The sequence below is a fragment of the Podarcis muralis genome, chromosome 14 (assembly GCF_964188315.1).
Source record: "Podarcis muralis chromosome 14, rPodMur119.hap1.1, whole genome shotgun sequence".
In the NCBI taxonomy this organism is placed as follows: domain Eukaryota; kingdom Metazoa; phylum Chordata; class Lepidosauria; order Squamata; family Lacertidae; genus Podarcis; species Podarcis muralis.
In genome coordinates, this window is record NC_135668.1 from 51982119 (window position 1) to 52004103 (window position 21985).

Consider the following 21985-nt stretch of genomic DNA (forward strand, 5'->3'; position numbering starts at 1 on the left):
GTAATAAATTAGTGATGGGCTCTTTCGTTTCTGCATTTACTCTCCCTCCTCTTCCCGTTCCTCTCCAGAAGAAAACCCCTTGCAGATTCTGGCTATCAGCAGCGCTGCCCCCAGCACCATCCAGCAGAGCAACGCAGGTCAAATGCGAGGTCAGATTCTCCAGAAGCGGGTCAAAGGTCAGTATGGGGGACTATGAATGGGCAGGGCATAAAACTCCAAACTACACAAACCATCAGCATCAGGATCCAAAGGTCTGGAACCTTTTCCCCTTCCACCTAATTAGTGTGTAGGATTGCCCTGCCTCCTTCAGGAGGGAGTTCCCTAAACAGGGTGCCACCACAGAGAATGCCCTGCCTTGGGTCACTGACTTGCCTTCTAGGCAGACCATCAGCAGGAACTCTCAGGCAGAACCTAGGGCTTGGGGTGGTTGGTACTGGGGAAATAAGCAATAGCTGAGCAGCCTCTGGTTCAGGATCAGGAGATTTCTCCCAATAGCCATCTGCTTTTGCACCCAGGGCCTGCAGAGAACACCAGTGGGCAGAAAAAGCAGCAGCAGCAGCAGCAGCAGCAAGTCCCCAACTCCTGGAACCCAGCAAAGACAAAATAAAGGCTAATGGAAGATGGGAAATGGCTCCTCTCTTGCCACCCAGGTGCAGACGGATTCTACTTGGCATAACATGTATTTAAGATATTGGCATTTGTGGATGACGAGAATGAATTTTTAGATTATTGCCCATAGATCAACTTATAGCATTGGGCTTTCACTTAAACTTTATTCATCGTGGTTTACATTTCGCATCAGCTTTGGTTTTTTGTAAACCGCTCTGCTATATTATGTGTGCTGTCTATAAATTTTGCAACATGTTAAATAAACACAATCAGGACATGGAGCACATTTGAGCACACGTGCAAAAGTGCATTTTTTTAAAAAAGCGTATTTTATTAGGATTTTCATAGCATAACATTAACAAAAGCAAAAATTCCCTCCATATTCACACCATAGCTGTCAACTTTCAGATCTGAAAATAAGGGATCAGCAGCCTCACCTGTCCCGGGGACAGTCTACGGGATATCTAACAATCCGGGATAGCAGCGGGAAGCAGCGGGAAACGGTGCTGGAATAAGGGAATTTGCCACAAAAAAAGGGAAGGTTGACAGCTATGATTCACACTGCCGGGCATATTCACACTCCTCCTCCTCCCTTCCCTAGTCTTGGCCACTTATTTTTATTTTTGCAGTCAAATATGTCTATTTACACACAGTTCGGGTGATACATCCTGCAAACATTCCCCAAACCAGCAGGCTTTTAATGCACTGCTCTGGTTCGCTGGTTGCAGCTGTCAGGCCTGAAACATGCGCACCTCCTCCTGCAACACAAGAAGGGAATCTCCTCTGCTCTCTCGCTTGCTTGTTTTCGGGAGGCACGTCAGTGAACGGGGAGAGAGGAAGCCAGCCGTGAGGGAAAACAACCTCGATTCAGTTAGGAAGTCTCTGAAGCATGAAAGAGATGTGGAGGAATTACAGAAGACGATTTGAGCTCTCCCAGGAGGCAGGAGGCAGGAGGGAGGTGGGCGGGGGGGGGGGAGAGAGAACTTTTTGGAGCTCTGCAGGGTGAAGAGAGGACTCAGCCAACAAGGCCGAACAGAAGAGCCCTTCATCCCCCATGGCCGGAGTCCAAGCGGCTTGGACCGATGATGGGTTTACATCATGCAGCCTGCGCCCCTGTCAAAACATTTTCACAAAGGCTTGGATCATTTGGACTTCACATGGTGGTGAAGGGAGAGGAGGAACTCTGATGTGCAGGAGATAAGCTGTGGGTGCCTGGAGAAGAGGAGGGTGTTTTTGCACTGTTGCTTGATACCCCAATCTCTCTCTCTCTTTTTTATTGTTCACTCTAGCACACCAAAAAGGAAAAAAACAACAAATATCCATAAACACAAAACAAAAAGAATATCAAAACATCAACTAATCATCTCAAAACCTTCAAGTAAAAATGGTTTTTTTTCTATAGACCCAACTTCCCACCTACTCCTTACTTCAATTTCACATCAGTTGTATACTGCCACGACATAACAAGTTAAATTAAAGTTTAATAATCTTTAGTCTATCTTAAATTTTACATCATACTTGGAACTGCAACTGAAATTATTTGAATGCTGCGATGGACTTTAAACTACTATTATTTTTTCTCAGATAAATTTTGAAGACTTCCCATTTTGATATAAATACCTGTATTGGTTTATTGTTTATTTTTTTCTAACAAGCTCTCTAATTCCGCATATTCAGCCAATTTTTGCATCCATTCAAATCTTGATGGGACTTTGTCACTCTTTCAGTTTGCCGCAATGAGCACCCTTGCCTTTTTGGGAATGTCCAAATCTGTAATTCCCAAAAGGAAAGCTTCTGGGGTTTTTTTTTTTAAAGGATGTTTTTAAGATTTTTTCCAATTCTATATAGATATCCTCCCAGAACACCTTGTTTTCTTTACACTGTGCCACCCCAGTCTCTGAGCGGTGAGAAACGTCAGAGGTGCCTACGCTTACCCAGGGTTCGGTTTCATTGGACTGAGGGTCACCGGAGACCGTGATGTCTTTAGGATATGGTGGTTTTATTTACACAACCTGGGCATAGGATGGAGGAGCTCAGAGCATTAAGACCCCAACAGATCTTGCTTCCTCATTAGGTTTCTGGTCTTGTGCCCATTATAAAGCATCTGTGTCTGAGTCTGCAGCTTCAAGTATCAGCCCAAGACTCACACACAACTCTCATAGACACAGCTGCTCTTCACCTATTCTTCTCCATCCTAGGATGATGTGGCATCCGGCCATTTGAGGTGGAGAAAGCCCCGCCCATTTTCTCTGTGAACCTCTTTGGATATGTAAATGGACGTACTTAAGGGACGTACTTGGGAAATGGTTTGCCATGGTACCCTCTGGAGAAACCCCACCCCGAACATTTGTAAATCGTTTATAGGTAAATAAATCAGAGCAAGAGACAGTCAAACACGGTGGCCACAGGGTCACCCAAAAACCCAACGTTGTCTGATCCCCTCACTGCAAAACTTCTGCCATAGTGTGGCATCAGTTTGGATTAGATAAGAAAATGATTACAAAACTTTGGCACCAGTTTTGGACAACATTGGGTTTTGGGGTGACCCTGTTTGAGTGTCTATTGCTCTGTTTCTGTGGTACTATAAAATGCGGGGTTTTCGCTACAAAATGATTACTCAACTTTGGCACCAGTTTTGAAAGGATTCCAGGTTTTGGGGTTCATAGTTAATGAAGCTGCAACATTTTATTAAACGCACGCACATTGGATTTCTCCTAGAAAGAGTAAATGTGAATTGCACGGGGGAAGGCGGTGCTACAGGCCAGTAGTTTGTACAATCAAGAGGTATAAAAAATTAAAAATGTCGCGTAAGATCCTGCCCCCCTCAATACACTCAGGCAGGGCATGAGTGTATTCCTGCATTTTCTGCAAAAAGCGTTCATCTGGTTTAATATGGAACACGCGTTGGCATCTTGATGCTGCCAGTTGCTTCATGCGGACGCTGCAAAACAACCGAGGCGGCATCCACGAGCAGCACCGATCCCGCAATAAACCCTCATCCTCCGGACTCGTCCGCCTCCGCCTCTTCCAAGCCCCTTCCTTCCTCTCCGATTTCCAGGCGGGGATCCTCCGGTGACGCGCGGGTTCGCCCCGGCGCGCGCGATCCAAGGCCGGCGAGGCGCCCCCTGCTCGGCTGGGAGGCGCCTGCGCTCGCTCGCTCGCTCGGAGGCCCCCCCGGGCCGGCCTTCTCGCGAGACGGGGCGGTGCCGGCCGAGCCGGAGGTGGAGCGGCTGCCGGGCGGGCGGGCGCGCGGTCTGGCTGGCTGGCCCAGGGAGGGAGGCAGGCAGGGAGGCGCCTCGGCGGCGGGAGGTTCCGCTGGCCCAGCGGCCCCGGGCAGGAGGTGAGATGGGCACCGGCGCTCGGGGGAGCCGGAGGCGGCGCTGGGCGCGGCGGGGCGCGCTGGTGGGGCATCCGATCCGGGCGGGCGCTGCGCGTAATGCCGGCTGGATGGAGGAGCCGCCGGGCTTTTTTTTCCCGGGGTGGGGCGCGGGTGGGCTGAGCGGAGAGATGCTGCTGCCCCCCAACTTCCCCGGCCCCGAGCTCTCACCCACGTGGATGCGCGGGGCTGCCCGGCGACCAGGAGGAGGGCGCGCGCCTCCGTCCAGCCCGTGCGCAACGGGGCAGGAGGCGCACGGCAGCCGGCCGGGCTCCGCGGGACGGGCCCGGCTCCCCGTCCCCAAAAGGCTGCCGAAGGTCACGCCGCGCTCCAGGGGTGGCGAGGGGGTGCTGCTTCTCCCACCCACCCCTCGTCTTGCCCCCCGGGACTTGGAGAGGCAGGCTGCCCGAGTCGCGCGCCGCGATGGGGCGGGAGAGGATTTCCTCCCGCGCCGAAGCGCGTTTGTGAAAGACCCGCCTGAGTCTTCGGGATTAGGAGGAAAGACCTCCTTGTTTTAATTCGGATTTTTTTTTTATCATCGCGGCCACTTCGTTCCCGGTTGATATCTGCGCTCAAAAAGAAGACGGGGCATCATTTCTTCCCCCGCTCAGGTCGCCTTTGCAAGTTGCCAGGTAGCCGAACAGACACCTGTGGACACACTTAGATAGCAGCCGGCAATGGGGAGGGGCAGCACCTGGCGCTGGCTTTGTGCTTTGGTTTCTGTGGACTTCGCTTCTAGTTTGCTGGTGTAGTTTTCCTTCTGTTTTTTAATGGGAAATGTGACTGCATTGTACTGCATGAAGTTAGGAGTGGTCTTTTATTATTATTACTTTAAGGCTCACAAACAGCGTCCCTCCCAGATGTTAGATTGGGATCAAAGGTATCTGGCTGTGAGCACATCATACATTTAAAGCACATAACACATCCAGTTAGTGCTGGGAAACTGTAGTTTGACAAGAGTGCTGGGAATTGTAGATCTGTCAGGAGGTAAACTACAGTTCCCATGATTAGGGGGGCAGGTGTGTGGTGTGTACAGGGCCTCTGACTGATTCAAAGTAGATCGGCAACATTTTATTACTTCCAGTTCTCTAACAGTGGAATTTACTCTCCATTCTCTGATTCTAAGGCTTTTGCACCTGACTCTGTGTAGTGAATATTGGGGTGCTTGTAAAAAGCATAGTAGATCCCCACAAACCCAAAGTCTCCTCACCCCTGAGATAGACAACTGTTAATATTTGATTATTATCATTATCATTCTTATTAATTACCTGTCCTTAATCCTGAGGTCACAGGGTGGGTTACAACACCAGAACACAATACAGTGGTACCTCAGGTTAAGTACTTAATTCGTTCCAGAGGTCCGTACTTAACCTGAAACTGTTCTTAACCTGAAGCACCACCTTAGCTAATGGGGCCTCCTGCCACCGCCGCCGCGCCACCAGAGCACAATTTCTGTTCTCATCCTGAAGCAAAGTTCTTAACCTGAAGCACTATTTCTGGGATAGCGGAGTCTGTAACCTGAAGCGTATGTAACCTGAGGTATCACTGTAAATGATAACCCAGGTTCACTGTGACGGAGCAGCATTTCTGAGAGACGGCACAGTGGGCAGCAGGGTGGGGCGCCTCCATTCACCCCAGGACAGCATTCCCTATTGGACAGCCTCCTGGTGGTCACATGTCAGTGGTGGGCGGGGCCAGAGGGAAACAAAATTGGGCAGGGCACAAAACCCACAGATTCCTGTGCACACATACCTCCATTGAGACAGGCAAGTTCAAGGACCCCAGCCAACCAGGTGTGGAGCAGAGCTAGTGCAAGGTACGTACTGGGAAGAGTCCCGGGGGCCACATAGGAAGCCCTGGAGGGCCGCATCTGACCCCAGACCTCGGATTTCCCCAACCCTGGTGTACAGCACAGTGCTCACTGTGAAACTTTGCTTGGCTCTCGACTCATTTAATTGAACATTTATAAGCCCAACTAGCTTAGCATGTTGTTATGTTCTGTGAAGTTGGGGGCTTTTGGAAGCTAGGGGGTGTTTCCATAGAATGAGGGAGGCTTGGGAGTTTGTTTGGGGTCTTTCTAGAGTAAGAGCAGCTGGCTGTAGGGTTCAATTGTGGTGGGTTTCACTTTGAATTGTGTTGGGGTGGATATTTCCAACCTGTTTATGAAGTTCAGGCTTGGTGGCTGGCTCCTTGGTGCTGGTGGGGCTTGTTCCACTTGTCGGCAGTTGGTGTGTTATGGAGAAATATCCCCCTTCCCCTTTTGCTTTTTTGTTCTGGTAGGCCTAGAAATCCTTCTGTGGTTAGCAATAGCCAAAGCTGACTCAGGCATCTGCCTAGCTATCTCCTCTGAGTCGGACTGAAAATCAATGAGAACTTGAAATTAGGAGTGTTAAAATGAGAACTGGTGCATAAGCAGTAATCCCTCTTATATGCTCAGGGGGAAACACCACTGGAGGGGGAAAGGGCTTCCCCCACTGTCAATTTGCTTCCAAGTGAGAGGTGTCGGAAACAGAATCTAGCATCCAGCAGGGTTCCTCTATGTGTGAACTGTGTCACTTTGCAAAATCTTTGCAGTTTCCCCCTCGATCTGCCATGTGGACCCTCAATAAACCCGTGCAACTCCCATGTGGCTATCAGGGACTGCATATTCTGACTCGGTGTATCTGAGCCCGTGTTAGAAACTGAGCTATAAAATCTAGGAGCCAAATGGCACCTTAAATCTAGGTTATGGCTGCCACAACGATACGCCCATTTTGTGTGTGTGCAGGATTACGAAGGAAATGGTCTGTGGGGAAGTGCGGCACCCAAAGACACCCAAAGTCTTTGGGTGCTGCGCTGCCACGTGAATCAGCTGATTTGCGGGGCAGCGCAGCACCAAAAGAGTGCTTTTGGTGCTGTGCTGCCCAATAGACCAGCTGAGTGGTGCAGCACCGCAGCCACACCAGACAGCTAGATGGAGATGTTAGGGGCCAAACCTGGCGACCAGACACCTCCGGTTCCTTGCAAAAGGCCGGTCTCCTGTTGCAAAATGCGACTGGCGCCCAGCTAATTTCGAAGACTGATGAACAGAAACTCTGGGTGGGCAACGAGTCTGATGAGCGGACGTAACCCTGCACTTTCTTGGAATTGGTTGTCATGCAGAGGCTGCAAAGAGATTTGCTGTAGCAAAGTGGCTCAACATGGAAGGTTGCGCCATTAGCTCCAGGCTGCTGCTTCTAATGTCTAAGAAACTGATAGGTGGTGGAATGATGAACATCACTCATTCCAGATGCCAGGGGTGTTGTATGAGAGCTCGTTGCAGGACAGTGATTTCAAGGTGGCCTGTAAATTAACATGGTTGTATTGAACATTGATTATTATTATTATTTTTAAAAGCATGTACAGTCATACCTCATGTTACATTTGCTTCAGGTTGAGCGTTTTCAGGTTACGTCCCGCGGCAACCTGGAAGCACCGGAAAGGGTTACTTCCGGGTTTCGCCGCTCGCACATGCGCAGACGCTCAAAATGACGGCATGCGCAGAAGCGGTGAATCGCAACCTTCGCAGACGCGGGTTGCGTTCTGCTCATGTTGTGAACGGGGCTTCGGAACAGATCCCATTAACAACCAGAGGTACCACTGTACAGTATTAGACACTGGTCACATTCACACTGTGCATTTGAAGCCCTAGGATACCACTTCAATTAGTCAGGACTTCCCCCAAAGAATTCTGGGACCTGTAGTTTGAAAATGAGATCCTTAGATGATCTAGCTAAGATTCCTGCATTGCAAGTGCTCGGGCTAGATGACCTTTGGGGTCTCTTCAAACTCCACATTTCTATGATTCATAAGTTCATGTATGCATTTGCAAAATGACTAGAGTCTGATCCAGGAGGCTCTGACCGGGATCAAACAACAGACTCTGAATTTTGACTGTATTTTGACACTACACATTTAATTTAGAATTGTAGAATTGTAGAGCTGGAAGGGACCACAAGGGCCATTTATTGTCCAATGTGGGGCTCGAACCCACACAATCCTGAGATTAAAAGCCCATTTCTCTACCAGATGAGCTATCGCTTGGATATTTAACTTGTAGCTTGACACTTTTAGTAGGGCAGGTTGTGAAACTTGGGATGGAGTGAGGTTGCTGCAGTTACTTAGGGGAAGTGAAAAGGGGGAACTTGCAGAAGTGTTTCCTCCACGCTTGCATGAAAGAGTTGTGATATGGGGTGCAGAAACCAGAAAGTTAACGCTGCTTCTGCTGGGCAGGGTACATAACAGCCCCCATATCTGGGTTGCACAGACAACTTGCTTGCAGAAAAGGAAGAATGAGTTCCTATTATGACATATTCTGGAGGCAGCGATGCTTCTGAATGCCAGTTGGTCGAAACCACAGGAGGGAAGAGTTGGCCTTGGGACATCTGATTGGCCACTGTGAGAACAGAATGCTGGACCTGATAAAACAACAGCAACAACACACAAGATGCATAATAATCTGTAGAATTTAAAATATTGTTTTTATTGTACAGTCATACCTCATGTTATGTTTGCGTCATGTTACGTTCTTTCAGGTTACATCCCGCAGCGACCCGGAAGTACCGGAAAGGGTTACTTCCATGTTTCGCTGCATGCACAGAAGCGCAAAATGACGTCACACGCATGTGCAGAAGCGGTGAATCGCAACCCGCGTGTGCGCAGACGCGCCGCTGCAGGTTGCGCTCTTTTCATGTTGCGAACGGGCCTCCGGAACGGATCCCATTCACAACCAGAGGTACCACTGTGCTCTTATTACAGTATATTGGATTTCAGCCGTGAGCTGCACTAGAGGTCACAGTCCGACTGAAACGTGAGATAAAGAAAGATAAATCTGTACCTATAACTGTCTTCTTTGACAATCCCTTGTAGCCAAGTAAGATTGTCTTCTATAAACACAGTTTTAACAGTGAGTCCGTAAGTGACTGTGGAGGCCAGTTCTGGATCCACATGTCCTTCCGCAGTGGAGACATAGGTTTCTGGGCGGGAGTTGATCACAGTGAGGGTTTGCCAAGTGTGCCTTCCTCTTAGCACATTTCTCCCTTTCGTCCTGAGTTCGAGTGTCTTCATAGCCCACGACACCTTTGGTAAAGGCTGTTCTCCAATTGGAGCGCTCGCAGGCCAGTGTTTCTCAATTCTCGGTGTTGATACTACAGTGTCCAGCTGAAAGGTGAGATAAAGAAAGAAGTAGTAAATCTGTACCTATAACTGTAAAGCAGTTGGTGCCCTTGGGATATTATTGGACTGCAAGTTCCATCATCCTTGGCTATTGGCTGCTGGGGCTTCTGGGAGCTGAAGTCCTACAAAATTTGGAAGGCAAGCAGATTGGCAGGCCTTGTCTGTAAACATAAATGCAGCCAGTGAGTACGGAGTGGAAAATTTGTATGACTGTGGAATTTTTCTGTGGAAAAATTTCCATGCATTGTTGCCTAAAATTCATTAGTGACATAATAAATAGCAAAAATTGAAAAAGTGTTTTGCGGTCCCTTAAGGACATTCATTTTACTACGACCTTTATATCCCACCTTTCCCCCAAAGGGCTCAGGGGTGGCATATTATGGGATGAGCTTTCATGGAGTCAACAGTTCAGTGCATGAATTGTTATCCTGTGTTACACTCGGCTGGTGAGGAATTGTAAACTGCGAGATAAGAGGAAAATGAAATGTGGATTGTACCATATGTGATAGCCACTAACAGTGGCAATTTTGCAAAGTGTTGGTAGTAGATAATTTGCAGAGCACTGGTGTCGATAGCACAAGCGTCCTTGCATCGATAAGCCAATAAGCACAGAGAGCATAATAAAAATCCATGCTGTTGATTCAGCCCACGAGTGATAGCACCAAGCCGCTTGACCAGGGGTGAGCAAACTTTTTCAGCAGGGGGCCGGTCCACTGTCCCTCAGACCTTGTGGGGGGACGGACTATATTATGGGGGGGGGGAATGAATGAATTCCTATGCCCCCCAAATAACCCAGGGATGCATTTTAAATAAAAGGACACATTCTACTCATGTAAAAACACTCTGATTCCCGGACCGTCTGCTGGCTGGATTTCGAAGGCGATTGGGACGGATCCGGCCCGTGGGCCATAGTTTGCCTACCCATCCTCTTGACAAATCTTAGTTCAGGTTTTAATCTCCCTTTGAAGTTCATTGGTTCAAGGGTGACCCCTTTAGTTATACAGTGGCCTGGGAGGTCGATGTATTCGGATTTATGGATATTACTGGTGTCAGATTTGTGTACTCTCTTGCATATAGAGTCTGGCCTGTTTGTGATATGTCGTATGCAGAAAGGAAATTAATTTCAGACCGATAGTGGAATATACACATTAGAAGGTGGGTCTGTGAATGAAACCCTGATGCAATGGATGATGTTGTTAAATCCACAGTAGACAGAAGAATAGATTTAGCATCTGGATCGGAACTGTTTTAAAGTTGTCTGTGACTTCTTTCATGTGACTTGAAAGCACGCAAAAGTATTTAGGCACGGTAAGATGCCTTCCATGTATATATTTGGGTTTCTGTTTTTTTTTTTTTTTTTAAATATTTTTATTGGTTTTTTACACATATAAAAACAATACAAAACAAAACACATATATCAAAAACACACAACAAAAATTGGACTTCCCCATACCTTCCTTTCACCACATCCTTGTTTTAACATTTTTTCAGCAACCCTTCAGTCGATTTTAGCTCAAATCTCTTTTAAATTTACATAAGATTTACCCTTTACAGCTGTAATTCTCGATTTCTTACCCCTAACATCTTAACAGTCCTCAATTTTACAATAGTTTTACAATAGTTTTACAATTTTACAATAGTTCTTTACAATTTTACAATAGTTCTTAAGATATATTTTAAATTTTCTCCAGTCCTCCTCCACTGTCTCTTTCCTCTGGTCACGGATTCTGCCGGTCATCTCTGCCAGTCCCATGTATTCCGTCACCTTCGTCTGCCATTCTTCTATTTGGGTTTCTGTGTCATAATATGTCTACAAATATCCCAGCAACTTCGAAGTGATTGCGTGAATAAGTTTCATTATAATGATTTAAATCACATTTAAGTACATTTATTGACAGCCCCATCAATCATTTATTCTGGCTAGGAAGAGAACTTTTTCAAGATTTTATCCAGCATGTAAAATTGGCATGGAGCACTTCTTAAAAGTTTTAATCCAAAAGTCTGAGTGGTTCAATGCCTTTATTGGAAGCAATTCAAATGTCACAGTGTAGAGGCAGATTTTTAAGTTCAAGAGGCCCCCCTTCATCAGGCTAGAAACATGTAGAACATCTTTCTTATGTAACCAGTGTGGTGCAATGGTTGGTCTAGACAGCTGGGAGACTTGGGTTCAAATCTCCATTCAGCCTTGAAGCTAACTTGGTGACCTTGAGCGAGTCATCATTTCTCAACCATGCCTACCTTTCAGGGTTGTTGTGAAGATAAAATGGGGAGGGGGAAACCGAGTATGCCTCCTTGGAAGAGTGATGGGGGTATAAATGGAAGAATGAAAACAGAAAATAAAACAGAAAAGGCAAGACAAAATAAAAAAAATTCCTTCCAGTAGCACCTTAGAGAGCAACTAAGATTGTTATTGGTATGAGCTTTCTTGTGCATGCACACGTCTTCAGATACACTGAAACAGAAGTCACAAGACTCTTATATATAGTGAGAGGGTGGGGAGGGGTATTACTCAGAAGGGGGTGGGAATGGGTGATTGACAGCAGGTGGTGCTGTGTTCTAAACCACAGAGCCTAGGGCTTGCCGATCAGAAGGTCGGCAGTTTGAATCCCCGTGACGGTGAGCTCCTGTTGCTCGGTCCCAGTTCCTGCCCACCTAGCAGTTCGAAAGCATGTCAAAGTGCAAGTAGATAAATAGGTACCGCTCCAGCGGGAAGGCAAACGGCGTTTCTGTGCGCTGCTCTGGTTTGCCAGAAGCGGCTTAGTCATGCTGGCCACATGACCCGGAAGCTGTACGCTGGCTCTCTCGGCCAGTAAAACGAGATGAGTGCTGCAACCCCAGAGTCATTCGCGACTGGACCTAAGGTCAGGGGTCTCTTTACCTTTACCTTTAAGGTGCTACTGGAAGGATTTTTTTTTATTTTGTTTCGACTATGGCAGACCAACACGGCTACCTACCTGTAACTAAAAAAGGCAAGGAGAGAGAAGCAGCAGCTGAGTGTGAGGTAAAAGACTGCAATCTGTAATAGTTTTGAAATGACAAGCAGAAAGGATAGGTGCAAAACAGATTCAGGTTCCAGTTGATTTATACGATTTGGGGGGGGGGGGGGATCCTGGTTCAAAACTTTCCAGAAAGCCTGCACCACCAAATGCAACAAGGCTCATTTGCTCACTGGTGTTTGCACAGAGTGGGGAACAGTTTATGGTCTGTTTGTCTGTTGACAGTGGCCTGCAAACCTCCTCTTTCAGCCCCTCCTCCTCAGGTTCAATGTTTTTTGCTTGGCCTCTCCTGAGTCAGTCATCACGTTCCCCCAGTGTCTTCTGAGGCAAGTGAACCAAAGTTCTTAGGCAAGAAAACCCAGATTGAGTGTGCCCACTGAGCAGACTCTTGAGAGTCCCATGGACTGCAAGAAGATCAAACCTCTCCATTCTTAAGGAAATCAGCCCTGAGTGCTCACTGGAAGGACACATCCTGAAGCTGAGGCTCCAATACTTTGGCCACCTCATGAGAAGGGAAGACTCCCTGGAAAAGACCCTGATGTTGGGAAAGATGGAGGGCACAAGGAGAAGGGGATGACAGAGGACGAGATGGTGGGACAGTGTTGTCGAAGCTACCAGCATGAGTTTGACCAAACTGTGGGAGGCAGTGGAAGACAGGAGTACCTGGCATGCTCTGGTCCAGGGGGTCACGAAGAGGCGGACACGACTAAGCGACTAAACAACAACACCTAACGCTTGGCGTCCAATGAAGTTGAATGTTGGAAGATTCAGGATGGATAAAAGAAAACACTTCATTGCTCAGTGCATGGTTAAACTGTGGAACTCACTTCCACAGGAGGGAGTGATGACCACCAACGTGGATGGCTTTCAAAGCAGATTAGACACATTCATGGAGGTGGAGTCTATCAATAGCTACAACTAGCCTTGACAGCTGCCTCCAGAGTTGGAAACTGTAAATGGTACTAACTGCAGGTTGCCTCCAGAGGAGAGTTGCTCCTGCTCTCTGGTTTCCCACAGGGATTTGGTTGGCCACTGTGAGAACAGGATGCTGGACTAGACGGGTCATTGGCCTGATCCAGAAGGTCTCTTCTAGCGTTCTTGCTCACTCATCTGCCGCTTCCAGAGGACTGGCTAAGTGCCATCACGGCACATTTTGTACTCTTGGGTATTAAGAGCAACATAGGCAGCTGCCTTCTTCCAAGTCAGATCCTTGGTCCATCTAGCCCAGTATTGTCTACACAGACCGGCAGCAGTTCTTCAGGGTTTCGGATGGAGAGTCTATCCCAGATGCCAGGGGGAAAGTGGATGGTTCAGATTTGCAATGGGCAATTTATGGAGAAGAACAGACCTTTTAGAGGTTTTAAGCTGTGTTTAATGCTTGGTCTGGGTGGAGTAGTTGAGTGTGGGCAAGACCTAGTCTGGGGCTCTGCAAAGGAATGTAGCCAGCTCCAGGGCTCCAGTTAAAGTATATTTATTGAAGAAGTAAGGCACACACAGAGAGAAATAGAAACTGGCAATTAAAGAAAAAACTGCACTGAACAGGAAACATAAAGTCCTTGTAAGTGCCCCCGTCGCAGAAGATCTTACAGGAGGAACTTGGGTCCTGGGAGCACAGTTACTGGTTTGTTTTTATTTCACGATGTGTTTTCTGTCCTCTTTTTGTATTTTTATGTTATGAACTGCCCTGTGATCTTCGGCTATACTATTGATAATAATATTAATAACGATAATAATAATAGTTGCGTGAGAGGAGAAGGGAGATGCTGCTCTCTTGCAGCAACACGGAGAGCAAAAAACATTAGAAAGATTACCTATGGCAATTCAAGAAGGGAGGAGTGGCGAGGAGAGAGGTAGCTGGTTAGGAAGAGAATACCCTACATGTGTCCTAGTGTAACGTAGCGGTTAGATTGTCACAGTAAGACCTGAGTTCAAATCCCCCACTCAGCCACAAAGCTCACTGGGATGACCTCGGAAGCCAGCCCCTGCCTCTCAGGCGGATTAAATGAGGAGGGGCAGAATCACATATGGCACCTTGAGCCCTTTTTTGGGTGGGGGAGGTAATAATAATAATAATAATAATTTTATCATTTGTATCCAAGCCTAGGGCTTGCCGATCAGAAGGTCAGTGGTTCGAATCCCCACGACGGGGTGAGCTCCCGTTGCTCGGTCCCTGCTCCTGCCAACCTAGCAGTTCGAAAGCACGTCAAAGTGCAAGTAGATAAATAGGTACCGCTCCGGCGGGAAGCTAAATGGTGTTTCCGTGCGCTGCTCTGGTTCGCCAGAAGTGGCTTAGACATGCTGGCCACATGACCCGGAAGCTGTCTGCGGACAAACGCCGCAGTCATTCATTTATGAGGAATATTATGATTTTAAAATTACATCTTTTTTCTTTTTTGTGTATAGTAATACTTGTCGATCTATGATAATAACAATTACGAACATACTCTGAAAACAAGAATATGTATAATTGTAAGATGTCAAGTCATGATGTAAAGATACACTTGTGAGTAATAGAGGAAAAACTAATAAAAAACAAAAAATCCACCCCCAACCACGGCCATGGGGGTGGGGATGTGCAGAGAGGTCCTACTTGCCTCTGCCCCATCCTCCCCTTCCAGAACAGCTGTGCTACTTTAAAACGACATTTGTTTTTCGGCATTGCTCTTGGGAGTCAGCTGATGGCGCCCCTCCCTTCCCAGCAGCTGGCAGAGGCACATGTGCAGACAGGCTTGTAAAGGAAGTCTGTCAGGCGGAGGCGACGCTGGAAAAAGTTGCTGCTCTCCCCTTTTTGTAAGGGCTTCGCAAGGGAGAGGCTCGGTTGCGAAGGACAACGGTCAGTGTCTATAGAAGACGGCTGCTTGTTCCAGAGGTCTCCTCGCGCCCCCCCCCACAACCTGCCACGTTTTCCAGAGACCGAAAAAGGTTACGTCAGCTGCCTCCCCCCCCTTTTGCCTTGGGGAGCTGCACCATCGCTGTTTAAACGGGGCTCTCGCCTCAAAAACGTTGCGTGCCGAAAGGACCGGCAGCGAGGGCAGGAAAGGGCAAGCAAAATGGCCAAGCGGGTGGAGGGACAACCCCCCCTCCCTTGGGGGATGGCTGCAGCATTTTGGGGCTTTTCTAGAGGAAAGTTGAGTCGGAGGAGTTGGAGTTTATAAAATTGTGCGTGGCACGGTATCAAAAGCTCTTCTCTTCCTCTCTCGTAACGCTTGCGGGCATCCATTGAAGCCGAATGCTCGAAGATCCAGGGCAGGTTTTAATAAAAGTCGTGCCGCGCGTAGTTAAACTGTGGAACTCCCTCCCACAGTTTTGACCGTGTTGACCACCAACTTGGATGGCTTTAAAAGAAGCTTTGACTTTTAAAAGACGTCTGAAGGCAGCCCTGTGTAGAGAAGTTTTCAGTGTTGGGCGTTTTGCTGTGCTTAATGTTTTAACTTGTTGGAAGCCAACCCAGAGTGGTCGAAGCAACCCAGTTAGATGGGTGGCATATTAATAACAACAATAATATTGACATATTTGTGGGCTGTCAATGGCTAGAGGCCGTGTGTCTATATATACTCTGCCTTCGTCACTGGGAGTAGCAATGCATATGGATGCGAGTTGCTGGGAAACACAGGAGAAGAGAGTGATTCTGTGCTCCGATCCTGTTTGAAGGTTTCCCAATCTGAATGGCCACTGTGAGAACAGGGTGCTGGACAAGGCGAGCCATTGGCCTGATCCAGCCAGCTCTTCTTATGCAGATTTATATACTTAATCAAACTCTTAATTGCTCTCCTATGCTTCCTTTGGCAGCGTTGCATAAAGAGCCAGCAACAGTGGTCAGTGAGCTGGATTTAGGCTGGGTTCAAACTAGCTTGATGGTCTTGTGCCAACCGCTAACTCTCAGCCCAGCCAAACCCACAGGGTTGTTGGTTATGATGAGAAAAGTGGGATGAACTGTGAGCTCATTCTCAACTCCTTGGAAAAAAATGAGGGCTTGTTTGTTTGCTTGTTTAAGAAAAACATGAACATACTTTGGTTATCAAGCCGAAAAATCTCTTCAGAATGGCATACGCAGAAATGGCGAAATTGACTGGAAGAATAAGAAATCAAGATAAACAACTTTTTAAAATAAAAGAATGGAAATGGTTTATTGAATATTTACAGTTAAATTGTAAACAGATAAGCTCATTGGCAGGATTATTGTAATATCCTGCAGTTTTATAAGAGTATGTCTTTAAAGTAGATGAGTAAATGAGCAAATTAAGTTAATTTGCATATGCAGAGGATATTAAAAATAAATTTAAGAAACCGCAGGAAGAGGGGAAAGGAAGTCAAGTTTTGAAATGTTAAAATGATTGTAAAATTAGTGAAAGGTATAAACTTGGAAAGTATAAATAAAATTTGAAAAACAAACAAACAAAGACTTCAGGGATACAGTTTCACACCAGCCCTTGTACGTTAGGAACCTGGGATATTGCTTTATTCTCAGGGTGACCCTTGATCCATTTATCCCAATATTATCTGTTCCGCAGCTAATCTCCCGGGCAGAGAAGTCTTTCCTGGTTCCTTATCCTTTCTGGAGATGCCAGCAATTGAACCTGGGACCACCTGCATGCAGAACATAAAGCATTACAACGGATGCTCCTGATGAATAGAAGAAGCTGCCACATACCAGGTCAGATGATGTGTCCATTTACTTCAGTATTGCCTACTCAGACTGGCAGTGGCTCTCTAGCCTATCAGGCTGCGGCTTGAGGTTCTCTTAACTGGAAGTGGAAGTCTTTTGACCTTCTGTAAGTGTCTCATGTGCTAAACCACTGGCCTGCAGTCCCTCCCCATTGCAGGGGTATCTGGGACATGTTCTAGACTGGGCACTCAATACGGCCTCTGGTCTCATTTCGCGTGACTCCTGAAGCTGCCCTATTCTTCTGAGTTCCTTCCTTCCTGTTCATTTTCTGCAGTTTTTAAAGTGTGTCTTCCCCTCTTTCTGTTGTAGTTTCAGGACAATTATTGGACGGATGGACCATAATTTATCTGAGAAAAATAAATGGGTGGTTTCTTTTAAAACCTTTCCCTGGTTGTATAGCTTATAATTGCATGGTTGATAATAAAAAATAAAAACATCCCCCTCCCACAAGCTATCTGAGAACAAATTGGTAGACTTTTGCCAGTTATGCATATATGTTTGTTTACGTAGCACACCAAAGCCAGAAAGGCGCTACTTTCACTTGCTTCTCAGATCTCTAGCTGTATTGGTCTGCTTTACTAAAATAAAATCCAGTGCACTTATTTGAGAGTAACCCTGTTAAACTCAGTGGGGCTTACTTCTGAGTAGACCAGTATAGCATTGGGCATTCTGTTCTGAACTAGCCATGGTGGAAATTGTGACAGAGAGGTCTTTAGTTAACCCAGGACTCTTGTTTCTCTTGCTCCATCCATTGCTGGCCTTTGGCCTCTGAGTGCTTACCCCCAGGGAATGTGGCTTTTGACAGAATTAAAAGTTTCCATCCTCTGATGGAAAGTGCTACCAAACCCCTGGGGCCTCTGTCTTGCCTTGTGCAATGCGAGAATTCCCCTTAAAACAGACATTAAAAAACCCAGACATATGCAGTTGCAGCTGCGTGTTCCAAGGGAAATTGATATTAAGGGCAAGTTGCTTGTCCATCGCACCTGATTGTCTGCTGGAAGAGGGATGACTAACCTGTGGCCTTCCAGATGTTGCCAAACCCCAGCTCCCATCGTCCCTGACCATTGGTCATGCTGGCTGGGGTTGATGGAAGTTGGAATCCAGCATCATCTTAGGAAGAACCATAGTATTGCAGGAAGGGACCACCAGGGTCATCTAGTCCAACCCGCTGCAATGCAGGAATCTTTTCCCATCATCGGGCTTGAACCCACTACCCTGAGATTAAGAGTCACCGTAAGGGGCACACACTCCCTGCCCTTTACCTTTGGGCCAGTCAGCCTCTAAAGCAGCGGTTCTCAACCTGTGGGTCCCCAGATGTTGTTGGACTACAACTCCCATCATCCCTGAGCTTTGGCCTTGCTAGCTAGGGGCGATGGGAGTTGTAGTTCAACAACATATGGGGACCCACAGGTTGAGAAAGGCTGGATTCTAAAGCACGCTTCTCCAGGAGAAGAGCTGGAAAACCACCAACTTTACTCATCATCATCATCATCGACTTTTATTGCGCTAGCCATAGGCCATGGCATCATTCAGAAAAACAACAAAAGGAAAAACAGCAATAAGCATAAAAATCATCAGGCACCACACACACAATATAAACCACGGTCACAACTACAGTACTAAGATTGTTTGTTGCATAAAATAGAATAGCAAGAGACAGGAAGAGACTGGTCAACAGTGGAACAGACTCCCTCGGAAGATGGTGGGCTCTCCTTTCTTGGAGGCTTTTAAGCAGAGGTTGGAGGGCCACCTGCCATGGATGCTTTAGTTGAGATTCCTGCATAGCAGCGGGTTGGACTAGATGACCCCTGGGCCCCTTCCAGCTCTCCAGTTCTATGATTCTATGAAAACTTAGATGCATGTAAAGAAACGTCTCAAAGCATTTTGCAAAAAGAATTAAGACAATAAATTTGCCAGTGAAAACAGCTGCATGAAAAATTCACACAGTTATTAAATCAGCGTTAAGCTAAGAACAGAATGAAACATGCTTCAGCATTTTACATATCTGGGTAGGCTTGTATTTTCTTACAAATGCAAAAGAGGTTTTTTTTGGAGCTGTCAAGTGGGCAAATATGGGTAAGACAATCTTCCATATACAGTAGTACCTCGGGTTACATACGCTTCATGTTACAGACTCCGCTAACCCAGAAACAGTACCTCGGGTTAAGAACTTTGCTTCAGGATGAGAACAGAAATCGTGCTCTGGTGGCACAGCGGCAGCAGGAGGCCCCATTAGCTAAAGTGGTGATTCAGGTTAAGAACAGTTTCAGGTTAAGAACGGACCTCCGGAACGAATTAAGTACGTAACCAGAGGTACCACTGTATTGTATGAATTTTACTCTTCAGCTTCCTTTTTGGTGTGTGTGTGTGTGTGTGTGTGTGTGTGTGTGTGTGTGTACATACACACACACAAGATTTCCTTGGTTTACAAAAGTGCATACCTTGTCTCTTTTTTCAGGTTGTACAGTCTTTCTTACAATTTAGTTACAATTGTTGTGAGACATTAGTGTTCAGTATAAGGCTGGGGAAGAAGAGGGGGGAAACTCTCTTAGCTTCCTTGAATCACCCTCCCTTATTTCCTATTTGGGTGCTTCATTTTGAATGGCCCCTCCCCACTGCTCCCCTTTTCCATTCTGTCTTCCTGACCATCTTGTGTGGAGAAGGAGGCTAACCTTGTATTTGACCTCCTTACAGGTTCCCCACTGTCCTCAAACCGCCATGCTGGCTCTCAGATATTTCCAGCAGAGCTGGAGGTGAGCGCAGCATGAGTTAGCCGCTGCCGACGCCTCCGGCCAGGATGACCAAAGCACGCCTCTTCCGCCTCTCGGTGGTGCTGGGCTCCATCTTCATGATCCTGCTGATCATCGTCTACTGGGACAACGTGGGGACAGCTCACTTCTACTTGCACACGACCTTCTCCAGGCCTCATGGGGTCCTCCCCACCGTGGCCAAGGACGGAGGCCAAGACTCAATGTCGGACGTTGACGAGTTCTTGGAGAAGCTCCTGAGCTCTGACCTGAAACGCGATGTGGGTCTCGGTCAGAAGACAGAGCCGCCTGCCCCGCACGCCTCCGCGAGGCCCGTCGCCGGCAACTTGGAAGAGAACGTGAGGGGCTACGACTGGTCCACTCGTGACGCCGGCGCGGTCTTGGACCAGGAGCAGCTGCAGGCGGAGCGGCGCCGGACACTGAGGGAGCTGTGCGCCAACTCCAGCTTCGCCTTCCCCACCAAGGAGCGCTCCTTTGACGACATCCCCAACTACGAGCTAAACCACCTCATCGTGGACGACCGCCACGGCGTCATCTACTGCTACGTCCCCAAAGTGGCCTGCACCAACTGGAAGCGGGTGATGATCGTGCTGAGCGAGAGCCTGATGGACCAGGGCGTGCCGTACGCAGACCCCTTGGACATCCCCCGCGAGCACGTCCACAACACCAGCACCCACTTCACCTTCAACAAGTTCTGGCGCCGCTACGGCAAGTTCTCCCGCCACCTCATGAAGATCAAGCTGAAGAAGTACACCAAGTTCCTCTTCGTCCGAGACCCTTTCGTGAGGCTCATCTCGGCTTTCCGCAGCAAGTTCGAGCTGGAGAACGAGGAGTTCTACCGCCGGTTCGCCATCCCGATGCTGAAGCTTTACTCCAACCACACCAGCCTGCCTACCTCGGTGAGCGACGCCTTCGAGGCGGGCCTCAGGGTCTCCTTCTCGGACTTCATCCAGTACCTCCTGGACCCCCGGACCGAGAAGCTGGCCCCGTTCAATGAGCATTGGAGGCAGGTGTACCGCCTCTGCCACCCGTGCCAGATCGAGTATGACTTTGTGGGCAAGCTGGAGACTTTGGATGAGGATGCAGCCCACCTGCTGCAACTCCTGAAGGTGGAACACCTTCTCCGCTTCCCTCCCAGCTACCGGAACAGGACAGCCAGCAGCTGGGAGGACGACTGGTTTGCCAAAATCCCCGTGGCCTGGAGGCGGCAGCTGTACAAGCTGTACGAAGCGGACTTCGTCCTTTTCGGTTACCCCAAGCCAGAAAGCTTGCTTCAGAACTGAGCGAGGCAGAACGGAGGGAAAGAGAGCGTTTGAAATACCAAAATATCTCCTCTTCTTTTTCCAGAGCCCTTCCGTTGACATAACACAAGTGCAACTTTTTTCTATAGTCTTTTTTTAAAAACAAAACAAAACCACCCCATTGCTCGGACGCATGGAATCTCCCATTGCAGGAAGACATTCCCCTTCCTCTCGTTCCGATTCATTTTATGAAATGTACCTTTTTTGTTTTGTTTTTCTGTTAGGATATAAGTTTGTCCACTCCACCAGCTGTATTCTTTCGGGTGCTTTTTATTAATGCATTTTTTTAATTAAAAGAGAGCACGAGAAAGAGAGAATATTAATATATTAAAATATTTAATACAAATCATTGTTGTGGAATGGGAATAAAGGGGCGCACCATCTTTCGTTGCAACTGTTCAGCTGTGAGTGTCCGCCGGAACTTTTCTAGCTTGGGAAGGCAGCAAAGTCAAACATTGTAAGTGTGTTCAGGGGAGCAGGCTAGCTTCTCACAATACTTTTTGAAAAGAATAATGCAGGTACATTTTGCCTCATATATCGGGTTCTACAAACACTAGAAACTTATTCTCTCTCCTTGAATGAATCTTTATTGCTAAAAGCTATAAGCCATCCCAATTGGTCCCATTGCGTAGGACACAAATAATTGATTTAAAACTGAACAACAGCAGCACCAAAGCAAACATACAAAAATGCAAAAATAACTCTTGTATAAGTTAAGCACTCCACATCGCACACTCCCCCTTATGATACTTGTCTTGGTTCCTAGCTCTCAACTTACTTGCAGCCAAGGCAAATTTTGCAACCCGTGCAGTCATAAATACATTATTGCCAGCCAGCAAAATAGAGATTTGCTCAAGGGGAGGTCGGCTGGAAAGAGAGAGCAAAGGATGTAATCAAGATGTATATAAAGGGCATCGTAACAAATAGTGTTGAATGTCCTCCATGTCTCCCGACTAACAGCTCCAGAGTCTTGGGTACACTGGGGTGTTATTGAATCTTGCCGTTAGATATGCGGAGGGCATGCGCTGAAAACTCAAAGCTGTAAATGCTTTTCTAAGTGGTGTATTCTCTCTCCT

At 47.4% G+C, this 21985-nt stretch overlaps 2 protein-coding genes across 6 annotated transcripts in view; both read left to right on the plus strand.

Annotated features, from left to right (window-relative positions):
* LOC114584709 (kinesin-like protein KIF19) overlaps positions 1 to 900 on the plus strand; it is a 33612-nt gene extending 32712 nt beyond the window's left edge. Inside the window, exons 19-20 of the mRNA XM_077918937.1 lie at positions 69 to 176; positions 516 to 900. Of these exons, the coding sequence (XP_077775063.1) occupies positions 69 to 176; positions 516 to 607 (200 nt within the window). The 3' untranslated portion in view covers positions 608 to 900. The remainder of the gene's footprint in view (positions 1 to 68; positions 177 to 515) is intronic.
* A 2892-nt stretch (positions 901 to 3792) lies between these two features.
* Positions 3793 to 21255, plus strand: CHST12 (carbohydrate sulfotransferase 12). 5 transcript variants are annotated; one of them, XM_028706377.2, is made up of 3 exons: positions 3793 to 3949; positions 16686 to 16828; positions 19535 to 21255. In XM_028706377.2, the coding sequence occupies exon 3, from the start codon at positions 19638 to 19640 to the stop codon at positions 20889 to 20891; it is 1254 nt and encodes a 417-aa protein (XP_028562210.1). In that variant the 5' UTR covers positions 3793 to 3949; positions 16686 to 16828; positions 19535 to 19637; the 3' UTR covers positions 20892 to 21255. The 5 variants fall into 5 exon arrangements, with proteins under 5 accessions (XP_028562210.1, XP_077774840.1, XP_028562212.1 ...); XM_028706379.2 differs by lacking the exon at positions 3793 to 3949 and adding an exon at positions 4374 to 4617; XM_028706381.2 differs by lacking the exon at positions 3793 to 3949 and adding an exon at positions 5510 to 5801.
* The last annotated feature ends 730 nt before the right edge of the window (positions 21256 to 21985 follow it).

Bases quoted from the DNA above. Each gene is read 5' to 3' on its own strand.
- CHST12 (XM_028706377.2), top strand. From the start codon at position 19,638: ATGACCAAAGCACGCCTCTTCCGCCTCTCGGTGGTGCTGGGCTCCATC.